At 44.3% G+C, this 11,895-nt stretch overlaps 1 protein-coding gene across 3 annotated transcripts in view; it reads left to right on the plus strand.

Moving 5' to 3' along the window:
* Positions 1-11,895, plus strand: part of RAB37 (RAB37, member RAS oncogene family) — a 93,285-nt gene that overhangs the window by 79,000 nt on the left and 2,390 nt on the right. The window contains exons 1-8 of one of the 3 annotated variants that reach the window (XM_021002458.2): positions 3,236-3,559; positions 6,607-6,717; positions 8,106-8,147; positions 8,847-8,913; positions 9,035-9,087; positions 10,391-10,456; positions 11,645-11,701; positions 11,792-11,868. In XM_021002458.2, coding sequence (XP_020858117.1) covers positions 3,467-3,559; positions 6,607-6,717; positions 8,106-8,147; positions 8,847-8,913; positions 9,035-9,087; positions 10,391-10,456; positions 11,645-11,701; positions 11,792-11,868 — 566 coding nt within the window. In that variant the 5' untranslated portion in view covers positions 3,236-3,466. Of the gene's footprint in view, positions 1-3,234; positions 3,560-6,606; positions 6,718-8,105; positions 8,148-8,846; positions 8,914-9,034; positions 9,088-10,390; positions 10,457-11,644; positions 11,702-11,791; positions 11,869-11,895 lie in introns of those variants that run through there. The other 2 variants (XM_021002460.2, XM_021002459.2) reach the window with 2 other exon arrangements.

An 11,895-nucleotide genomic window follows, 5' to 3' on the forward strand; every position in this document is an offset into this window, starting at 1 on the left:
GCATCACTTCATATAAGTCTTCCTATGATTCTCTGAAGTCTTCATAGTCACTGTTTCTTACCTCATAGCTATATTTCACTGTATTCATATATTGCAATTTGTTGAGCCATTACTCAATCAATAGGTACAGACTTTGTTTCCAGCTTTCTTTTATATCAATTTCTAATAACCTTACCTGGATTTGTATATTTTTTTCCCCTGTAAATAAACTCTTAAGTATCTCTTGTGAAATGGAAAGTGTGGAGGAAGGGGGAAGCAGGGAAGTGGGTCTACGAACCAGGCACTAAATGATGGCATGTATAAATACAAATATATAAAATAAAATATTAATGATGGCATTAGAAGAAGAGAATCAAGTAATTTGGCATTGAAGGCAATAGAACTCTGAACCCAGGGAGCCAAACCTGATCTAAAAAACAAAGTTCCTCAAGTTACAATTCAATGATCCGGTAATTTTAGAAAGCAGTGAAAGATGGAAGCCAGCAAGCCAAAAGCAAGGTTCTTTGGGTCAGTTCCAAGACAAACAGCCGGGTGTGCCAGGATGCCAATCAGTGAATCCTAAGGCCCAAGGCTGAACCAGTCACAATAAGGTTGGCAATGTCACATAGTGGTGTTTCTCCTTTATTTTAGTAGGAGATAATGCCAAGGGACTCCAAGCTGGGAGCAGGAGATTTTTAATGCAGGATTCTAACCTTAAAAAAAAAAATTGATGACTGTATTCTTTGTGTTCTTGTTTATCTTATTTTATGAATTTAAAACATTCTTCTGAGAAGGGGCCCGTAGACTTTATAGGCTGCAAAAGAAGTCCGTGTCACAAACAAGATTAAGAACTTTTGCAGTGGTAGAAAGAGTATTAGATTTTGAGTAAGAGGAACTGAGTTCAAATCTCAAATTTATCACTTGGGTAACTTTAGGCAAGTCATAACTTCTGGGTCTCAGTTTTCTCATCTATAAAATAAAGGGCTTGGACTAGATGCTTCCTAAAGTTCTTTGAGCTCTAAATCCAAAGGTCTCATTAATTAAATTGGTACCAGAGGATCACATGCAAATTTAAATACCACTGTTCTGCCCCACTCACATAATCTCTGGTGACTTCTCTGATGTTCCTGCTGGCCATTTTAACCTGAACTCACTCACCTCCATACAGATGCTGAGAGTAGCAAACAAATAAAACAGTAGCATACAAATTTGCCTCCATACAAATGCTGAGGACCGAATTAAATTAAATTTAACTAGTGTTTATTATATGATTTGCCTTCAGGCAACTAGCCCTAGGCTCTACACCTACTTCCCCAGAGTTGGCTCAGTTCTTTAGATTAATTAAATAAAGCATTTATTAAGTCTTTGTTATGTGTCAGGCTGATGCCAACTCCTTCGGAACTTATTACATTCTAAAGGAAGAAAAGCTATTAATAAAGAAAGGAAAGGTGGAAAGGAAGAGGTTCCAAGTAGGGACTAACCAATCTAGAAGTAAGCCTCAGGGTGTAGTCACCCTGGGGGATGGGATGGGAGGGATGTGAAGCAGAAGAGAGAGTGAGCAGGGAAGGAAGTGAGCTTGGAGGTTAATTTACTTCCTGGCTGTTTTTGTGACCCGGTTTGAGGTCACCAAGGGTCGGACATGACTGAAAACAACTCAACAAAAATTTCTGTGATACATAGGACCTCTAATCAGAGAATCTGAGTACCCATGGACTGCTTGGCAATAGGTCTAAGTTTCTTCCTCTCAAGTTTCCTCATCTGTAAAATTAGAAGGTTGGACTAAATGACCTCTATGGTCCCTTCCAATTCCAAATCTATGATCCTATTCCCCTTCCCACACACACCCACACACACCTACACCATCCCAGGCAGTAGGGTACTCACAATCCTCTCTTCAGATATTACCAAGATGGTGTTCTGAATAATTCTTGCCTAGGGGGAAGCAGTGAGCTGTAGGTAGTTGTACTAGTTCAGGGCTACAAACTGAGGCCCAACATCCTCAAAGGGCTGCTCATTTGTCCCGTTTTTGGGACAAAGTACTTCAACGAGACTTTGCAGGGAATGAGATCTGCGGATTAGTGGAAGACCACAGGCATAGAATCTGAGAGTGCCGAGGAGCCTCAGAGGCCATCTTTTTTTGTTCAGTCATTTTTCAGTTCTATTTGACTCTTCAGAATCCCTTTTTTTTTTGTTTTGTTGTCAGAAATACTGGAATTGTTTGCCATTTCCTTCTCCAACTCATTTTACAGGTGAAGAAACTGAGGCAAACATGATTAAGTGACTTGCCTAGAGTCACACAGCTAGTTAAGGGTCTGAGGCCAAATTTGAACTCAAAAGGATGAGTCTTCTGGACTCCAGGCCCCTTGCTCTATTCACAATGTTCCAGTTCAACCCATAGCTTTAATAGGAATTTCCTGTACAATTTTGGAGAGGTAGTCCTCATCCAGACTGCCTGAAGACCTCCACTGATAGGGAATAATTGACCTTCTAGTCAAGCAGTATTTCTTAACCTGGTGTGAATTTAAAATAAAATTTAAAATTAAAAAAAAACCATTTCAATATTTGATTTCCTTTGTAATCCTATATACTTTGTGCATTTTAAAACATTCTTCTGGGAAGGAATCCATAGGCTCCACCAGATTGTCAAAAGGGTCCACGACACAAAAATAGGAAAGAATTCCTGCTCTGGTGAAAAGTGACTTTGGAAGAGCTGAACTTGGTAGGAAGTTACAGCCGTAGAATGAGGGGAAGCTGGGAGTGAGGGTGGGCAGGAGGAGAGGCGTGAACTGAATATGCAATTTCAGGCAAAGAAGCTAGTATATGAGATTAGCAGAAACACCGTAAAAAAAGAAAAAAACAAACCAGCCAGAGACCAAGCTACAGCGCAGACCATCGATTCGCTCTGCTTATCCGAGGTCGGACACCACGTGGTGCAAAAGGAGTTACAGTGTGAAACCCAGCCGTTACCCGTGCCGGACTTGCCCTGGGCAACGCTCCGGCGCCACCTGCTAGCCCTAAAACCCGTGGCAGCAATGAAGAGCTGGAGCTACTCTGTTAAGTGTAAAAGTAGACACTTAGCTGTAACTGATGGAGTCTTCAACCTTATTTTTCCCTCGAAGGGTTGGTTCCTAACCTCCTTGGCTTGTGCCTTGATGGAGCAGTCCTTGGCTTGAGACTTGGCTAAGGAGTCCCACCCCTGCTTGCCCCTTCGGCCCCTCCCTATTCTTGCATTCTCTAGCCCCTCCCCTCTGGGGGAACGGACAAAGAGTGGGGAGCTGCCCCGGGGAAGCGGGGGGGCGGGGGTGGCCCCGGTAACCGACCCGGGAGAAGTATGTCTGGTCCATTTAGGGCCAGCCCCAAAGGGTAGTAGCGGGTCCAGGCACAGTCTGGCCCGAGGTGGCAGAAGAAAGGGAGAGTGTAGCCTCGGGCGGGACAGAGCGGGTTTTCTCCGTGGTCATCAGTCTGGGATAGCCTCTCAGCCAGTGACATGAGAAGCCCCTTTGGCACCACTGCTACCCCGGGTAGCGGGGCCCCGCAGCGCTTCTCGCCCAGCAGTCCAAGCTACGATCTCGCAGGCAAGGTTGGTGTGCCCTGTGAACTCTCACAGCTAGAACCCCAGGGCAAAGGCTCTGCCCCCTTCCCTAAGTCTTTCTCCCTCCCTCTTTCTGTGTCCTACCTGAATTGAGCCAATCCGGGCTCAGTTCCCAACCCCATTTCGCTCCAGGCATCCCAGTTCTTCAGGAGCTAAGGTAGTCTAATTGCTGTGGGTGAAACTGTCCCCAGGGTCCTCCCAACCTTCTTTGCCAGTTTTGTTTGCTCTCCCGGGCGAATGAATGTGATGGCAAGGGTAGTGAGCCTCCTTCCCACCCTTCACTCCAATTCTTTGGCCCAGCTAGATTCCAGTGGACCTAGCACTCCTTCCTGGAAAACTTCCAAAGATCAAGAGTATTTTCAGTGGGAACTCCGTCCCTAGAAAGCCCCAGTAACGTTTCTCCCGATCTATTAGTTCGAAGGAGTCGAGAGTTATGGGGATGGGGGGGAGACAATTTGGAAAGAGGGTGCCCTGTCCCTAAGGGCCAGGAGTTGCCCTGGTAAATGGGATCCGGATTTGGGGGGAGGGGGGAAAGACCTTCAAAATTATCTAATATGACTCATTTTACAAACGAGGAAACCGACCTAGTAAGGGGAAGTAACTTGCTGCGTCTCGGTACAAAGCACCACGGCCAATTTCTGAACCTTAGAGGTGTTCGGTCTCAAGATCCGTTGCTAAGATCCACCTCATTCATCATTTCCCAAGAGCTTCTTCAGTTAAAAATATCCTAAGATAGAGTCAAGTGGTGTGCTTTTCCCCGTTCGTCATCGGTTCTTGAGCCTTTTCCTTTTCCTGTCTCCAGTTCACCATAATAGACTTCAATAAATATCCCTGGGCTAGTTATTTAGATTCACTCTTTTTCTCCGAGAAATCTGATCTAAAACGACTAGCTTCATTTAACCTTTTCACTGTCCTGGAAGAGTTCAGTTATTCCTAGATATTCCGAAAAAGACCATGGAAGAGTGAGTGCTCCCACGCAATCTATCAATAAACAGGCTTTTATTAAGCGCCAGCAATCTGCGTGGTACTTTGTTGGTTAGTTGTTAGGGAAATGAAAGAAATAGCCTTCATCCTCAATAAGCTCACATTCCACTGGGGGAGACAAAATGTACATATGTAATATACAGGTAGTATACAGAATAAATACAAAATAAATCCCAGAAAATTAGAGAGGGAGAGCTGTAGCAGGTGGGGGTGGGGTGTGGATCAGAAAAGGTTTATTGTACAAGATGGGGCTTGAACTGAGTGATTCTAAGGCTGGGGTTGAGAACCTTCCACCTCGAGGTCACCTGTGGCCCTTTCCTTTGACTGAATCCAAACTTCACTTGAGGCTCTAGAGGGCCACCAGTGGCCTCCAGTCAGAAGGTTCCTCACCCCTGTTTTAAGGTATTCCCATTATGTGGAACACGCAGTACAAAGGGAGAGCCTGGAGATAGAGTGTGGAGTGTAAGGAATAGTAAGAAAGTCATTTTAACTGAACTTTAATGTACTTGAAAGGAGCAATGTGTTAAGTCCCGGTCATGCTCTGTTATGAACCCTTTGAGGGATATGGTATATATTTGGACATCACAACTCCTTCCATGTGACCTTGGAAAAGAACCCTGCCTCTCTCCAAGAAGCCTGCCTTGATTTCCATCCCAGAGCACTCCACCAGAAAACATTCCATTCCTCAGGAGCAGATGTATATAGGGTCCTGAAGTCTTGGTTTGGGCCATTCAGAAGGAAAGTATTCAATTTGCCCTCCCAAAGCCCCAGTGCCTACTGTTGTGGTGGGAAATAAGCTTCCCAACGGATCACACATGGGGGTCTTAACATATTGGATTAGGGAAGGGGAGGAAAAGTGCTGATGCCCAATATCCTGGGAGTTAACTGAGCCCCAGCATCTAGATTGTTGGTAACAGAGCAGAGGTCCCTAGTTCACCTGATTGCCTAAGAACATAGTTAGATGCTGGGTAGCCTGTTTATATTTGTGTTTAATGGAATTTGCCTGATTGGGAGGGTAATTGGTATGACAAGTAAAACATGCAGGCAGCTACCACTCCTCCCTCCTCATAACTGGAGTTAGAGATTCCAGAAGCCTGAGAGACTAGAAATAGGTAACTAGGGTGCATGCATTCCCTTATCTACCTTCTCCTTCCACCCCAGAGGTAAACTGCTCAACCAGATTGTTAGCCAATCCCTCTCTGCTGGCTTGTAGATACAGAATATTTGCACTGGAAAAGACCTTATTGGGCATTTAGTCCAGGGACTCATTTTGCAGATAAGGAAACCGGTCCCCCAGAAGTCATCTACATTGCCCAAAGTTCCATAGTTACTCAGTGGTAGAGTCAATACTAGGACCCAGATTCAGGAGGAGAAAGTGCGGCTGGTGAGTTTGCACAGCCCTCCCTCACATCAATCCAATTCACTTGCATGTCATGGCATCATCTTCCTGAAGTCATGGTCCTCTTCCAGAACAAAGGACAAACAATAGCTTTCCACCACACCATGTTTTGTGTGTGCTCCCCTCTCATCTTTAATCCGGGAAGTGGAGTTCAGGACAGAATGGGAGGAATGGTTATGGTAAATGACTATCTCCCAAGTGCTGATTAGAAAGGCACGTGGGGTGGGGCTGCGTAGAAGCCAACAGGGCTCCACATTTCATGAGAATCTCTACTACTATGTATCTGGCAAGTGGTCATCCAGGCTTTGTTTGAAGACCTACAGTGAAGGAGAATTCTCTCTCTCCCAAAGCTGCCAATTCTAATTATTAGAAAGTTTTTCATGAAATCAAGAACAACTTTGCCTTTTCCCCCCTTCAATTTATGCCCACTGCACCTTATTCTGCTCTCTGGAACCTAGCAAAACAATTCCCTTCCTTCTGTCTTCCCCTCTGTATCCCACAGCCTCTTACTGACATACTCCCCCAATCAATCAATAAACAATTAAAGAGCACCTAGAACTTGCAGGCACCTGTCGGTACATTCCCTCCCCTTCATTCACTAGTTCTTTTGACCTGCCTAACCCTATTAACCCAACTCTGCCTCATCTCCTAGGTAATGCTGTTGGGAGACTCAGGCGTTGGGAAAACCTGTTTCCTGATTCATTTCAAAGACGGGGCTTTCCTATCCAAGACCTTCATAGCCACTGTCGGCATAGACTTCCGGGTGAGGTGGCTGTGGGCTCCTTCAGACAGGTGGGGCCTTGGGGCTACAGCTCATGGCCAGTGGGGTCATTATCCTCCTTCTTTCCATCCATGTCTGTTGAGAGTTCGAACAGAAGATCTCTGCATTTGAACTCTTGTGCTCTCACTGCTTAGTGGATTTAAGGGAACTGTACAATCCCTCAGATTTGTTCCAGCCAGGGAAATCTAAAAATAATGATCATAACATTTACCTGTTGGGGATAGCAAAGAAAAGAATGGTTCTTCCCCTCTCCTTTTGGTTGGAATGTCATCTTCTTTGTTTTATCTTTCCCATTGCCCTCTGGAGAGAATGCTTCCCAATTCCCTCAACTAGTCAATTCTTCATGTAGTTTACAGTGTACAAATCTTTGTACTAGGCATTAGGATAAAGAATAGACATAGTCTCTTACCACATAGAACTTGTAGTCTTAATAGGATTGGACATGGTGGGAAAGCCATTGGACATTACATGGTCCATAATTTCTCTGGGTTCTTCTTCTGTGGAAAAGGGTCTAAAGGAACTTCTAAGACTTCCTCTCTTGGTTCAGCCATCTTGCCATCAGTTCCAGGAGTGACTTCTCCAGCAGGACTGGGAGGAATCAACATTTGTGTTTGCCCCAGCCCAGGGATGTGAGATGGTTGGGCCACTGGACTCAGACCCCAAACCACTCCATTATGTAAGCATAAAGAACTGAGAATCTAATTAGGAGGAAAAGATTAGTAGAGGTCTTTAGTCATGGGAAATGCAGATGGGTGATAGCTGGAGCAGGGTAACAGCTCCATGGAAGTGGCTCTGTCCTCCTTATTTAGATACCTGCCTTCTAGGCTAAGCTGGCCCAGCCACATCAGAGTCCACAGGCGAGACCTTTGGGACAATGTCTTTAGGAGAGAGTCATGATGATATCAATAAACATTTACTAAGTTACTACTATATGCAAGGTACTGTGACAAAATTGAATATTTTCTGGGGTGGCAGACATGGAGTGAAGAAAGGATAAGAAGAGCCCTGACTGTTGATTCTCATCAAGAATTAGGACTCACCCTTTCAACTACACTATGCTTCAGTCTATACTCCACCAACCCAATCCCAAGGTGGAGCAAAGAACAGGGGAAGGGAGGTTAGGGGGAAAAAATGGCTAGGATAGGGATAGCTGAGAGCCAGTTCTAAGCCTTCTACTCTTGGGGCCCTTCCTTACTTTCATGGATGGGTTTGACCATGCAAGTGATACTAGATCTTCCCAAATCTCTAAGCTCCCTTGAGAGGGTCAGGGTATGAGATCCCTCTAAGGATGGTATGCTAAAAGATGAGGAACTTGAGTACCCCAAACCTATGAAGTTTCCCTCCACCCTTATTGTTTACTTCTTTTTTAGAATAAGGTGGTGACTGTGGATGGTATGAAAGTGAAACTACAGGTAAATCGAGGGACTGGGGTTGGGGGATGGGGGATGGGGAGAGAAGAGGGAATGATCAGTCTGCCTATGCTGATAGGACTTAGCCACAGGAGGCCTGTCAAGGGCTGTGGTTATGTTCTGTTTGGGGTAACTTCCTGTGGGGCCCTAGAGAGGGAGGAAGTTGCTCTTGTCTGTATAGAAATAACAGCTTTCAAGCTCCCTGGCTTCTATTATAGGTTTTTCTCAATTTAAAGTTTCTCTTTCTGGCCCTGTCCCAGGCAGGGCCTTTGAACAAATATTTTAGAAGCTTTCCACGTCCAATCCCCTTTTCACTTTAGAAGTGGCTTCTTCCACCAGTGCTGAGGGAACAGCTTATGTTGACTCTTTCCCCACCCCACCCCCCTTCACTATTTGAGGTTAGGGTGAGATGATTTCCTGAGAAGGAGCCTGGAAAATTCCAGGAGGTCAGATCATTAGGCAGTCAGTGTCCAAGGACTCTGGACAAGTATTTTCCTCCTTCTCACTGGAAAGGACAGGGTCTGTTCTAGGTTACCAGATGTATGCCCTGCTACACTGTAGGGAATTCCACCTTGTATCTTGCACAGTGCAAGAGGGGCCCAGTCATTTTCCTATATCTCACTTACTTCAAAGGGTTTTCTTTTCCCTAGAGTGGCTGATTTTCCTGTCTCTCCTTCTTACTGATTTTCTGTCTCTTCTTAGATTTGGGACACAGCAGGGCAGGAACGATTCCGAAGCGTCACCCATGCCTACTACCGGGATGCCCAAGGTAGGTCTCTATACTCTCCCCAAAGGCTCTGTGTCCTTCCCCCCAGTTCCCATCTCCTTTTTCCTCCCTCTACCAAAAGCAGAGCCCCCAAATTCCTACTGTTCTTTTTCTCCCCTTCTAGCCCTGCTCCTGCTCTATGATATCACCAACAAATCTTCCTTTGACAATATTCGGGTAAGTCCTTCCATTTCTCTGGCTCCCCCAGATAGCACCCAAGGCCAGGACTCCCTCCCCACCATGACCCCCTGCCCTGGGAGCAAAACTACTTTCTAAAAGCACTTGGGTTGATGAGTCAGAAACAGATAACTGTCCTTTTGTATTTTATTAGCAAATAAGTTGAAGTCTGTAAGAAGCCTACAGCCTCCGATGGGCCCCGTAAACAACTCTGAACATAGCTCACATACACATTTCATATAAAAGGACATAGAAACAACTTCAGGCTTCACCTGAGTTACCAATTAGGGACCCAGCCCATTGGGACTACCAGTGCCAGATGTTGATGGTCAATTACAAGTTGGGCTAGGATAAGTATGTAAGCTGGGTGGGTGGAGAATAAAAAGAAGGCAAGAAGAGAGGTTATGCTCCTCAATGGACCAAACCCAAAATACTGCCTGTTTACTGTGTATAGAGCAGCACTATACTAAATATTGTGAGAGTTTCAAAGCAGAAAGCGTAAGACAAAGAGTCTCTTAAGGAGTTTATAACGCAATGGGGAGACATACAAACTTTTCAGAGAAGAGAAAGTGGTTTGGTCAGTCAGGGAAAGAAGACTTCACAGGCCAAGGGCTGGACCTTAAAATAAGGATTCCAATGCAGAGAGCTGGTATGAGGTCTCCTCTGAGGTTCCATTCCTACTATTCTGCAGCATTTATCTTGCATATTTGCCTGTGCATATATTTACACATATGCATACTTATAAATATATACGTGTATGTGGATATACATGTACATATCCTACACATGTATTTATGTGTGTCTATATATACATACTCACACACATATATAGATATACAGAAAACATTCTGTTGGAATGTAACCTTATTGGGGGCAGGGACCATTTTTTGTTTTATCTTTAAATCACCAGTGCCTGGCACAGGATAAGCTTATTATGTATTGTGATATATAATAATAAAAGCTTATTTATTAAGTGATTGATTGATGAGTTTGGTTGAGGGAGAAGTAGGAAGGCTGAGACACAGGAGACAGATATACTTATTTTCTCTTAGTAGAACTTATGAACTATTTTATTTTTATCATTGTATTTCCCCAGACTAGATACTTAGTAAATGATTATTAATTTGAATTAACTGACCAATGAAATGAGTCAGTACAGAGGAAATAGTTGATAGGAAGTGAAAGGGGAACGGGGAAGGGGTGGAGCATTGACTGGGGTAGATGGGGATCTTCTCAGGATGGAAGTCCTGCCATCTAATTAGGTCCCTTTTTTCTCCACTAACTCATCCACCCTGTCCTATAGGCTTGGCTAACTGAGATACACGAGTATGCCCAAAAGGATGTGGTGATCATGTTGCTAGGCAACAAGGTACGTATTGCTTCTGGGCCAATTACCTCTCTAAGGTAACCCTCCACCCTGCTTCAGTGTCACAAACTACCTCCTCTATTAAAAAAAAACACTTTTATTCTAATCTTTTTGTTTTATATTACTTACATCATGTACCCATCTTCTTTCTCCCTGAGTTATAAAAAAAAAGACTTTTATAAAGTTTAATAATACTAGTTAATATCTCAAAAAAAGGTATTTTACAACATAGCCCCCCAGCTTTCTTCGGAGAAGAATGGAGGTGTTTTTCTCCTATCTTTTCTTCAAAACACTCCATATGGCATAGTGGATAGAATGCTGAACGCTGATTTGGGAAAAACTGAGTTCATATCCTACCTCAGACACTAAATGACCATGAACAAATCATTTAACCTTTCTTAACTTCAATTTCCTCATCTCTAAAATGTGGGGTGGAAGTTGGGGAGGAAGCTCGGTCATTACTTTAACAGCATTCAGTTTTTGTTTTGATTTATTAAAATAAGTCAATAATTTGTTTATTTTTCCCGGTATATCTTTATTTTATTAACTCTGTCCCAATTACATGTAACAATTTTTTTAAAATTCATTTAAAAAATTTTGAATTCCAAATTCTCTCCTTCCCTCCCCCGCTTACCTCTTCCTCTATTAAAAAAAATCTATGAGTTCTACGAAGGCATAGGGAATTTTTGTATGTGGTGGTGGAGGAAGGTGGGATCTTTGGCTCCTCTCTTCCATACACTCCCACATTTCCTCCCCTCTGGGTTCAAACCTTTCTGACTAGGAGGTTTTGGAGAGGAGATGGAGTCATCCTTATGTCCTTGTCCTTTCCATAGTGGAGTTAGGTTTAAGGACTGAGGCTGGGAACAGTTGACTGATCCCCTTCTGGGATGGACTCTCAAATCCTTGGCTATAATGGCACCTAATGGCATTAACCAGAGTGTTCAGCGTCTTGGGTTGATACCTCTGGGATCTAGAAGGCTGTTATGCCTCAGCCACAGGTCCTCCTAGTACCTGGCTCTAACCACATCTCCTTGGCATTGTCTGCAGTCAATCAACTGTTCTTGAGTCCCACAGGCAACCAGCAGAGGGCAGGCACGGTCCACGGTCTGGGCAGGGAGCGGTTTGGGCTCTGGCGGTAGGAGGGTAGAGGGAAGATATGCTTCTCCAGAGTGATGGGTGTGGATTTTGCAGGCGGATGTGAGCAGAGAAAGGGTAGTCCGATCAGAAGATGGAGAGACATTGGCCAGAGTAAGTGATTGCCCATGGGATAAAGAGAGGGTTGAGGAAGGGACTGACCAGGGGGAACAGCAGATCCTGAAGATACTTCCTACTTGACAGGAATATGGTGTGCCTTTCATGGAAACCAGTGCTAAGACGGGCATGAATGTGGAGCTAGCCTTTTTGGCTATTGCCAGGTCAGTCCATGGGACAGAGGAGGGTCC

This window comes from Phascolarctos cinereus, unplaced genomic scaffold (assembly GCF_003287225.1).
Source record: "Phascolarctos cinereus isolate Bilbo 61053 unplaced genomic scaffold, phaCin_HiC Scaffold_5;HRSCAF=322, whole genome shotgun sequence".
Lineage (NCBI taxonomy): Eukaryota > Metazoa > Chordata > Mammalia > Diprotodontia > Phascolarctidae > Phascolarctos > Phascolarctos cinereus.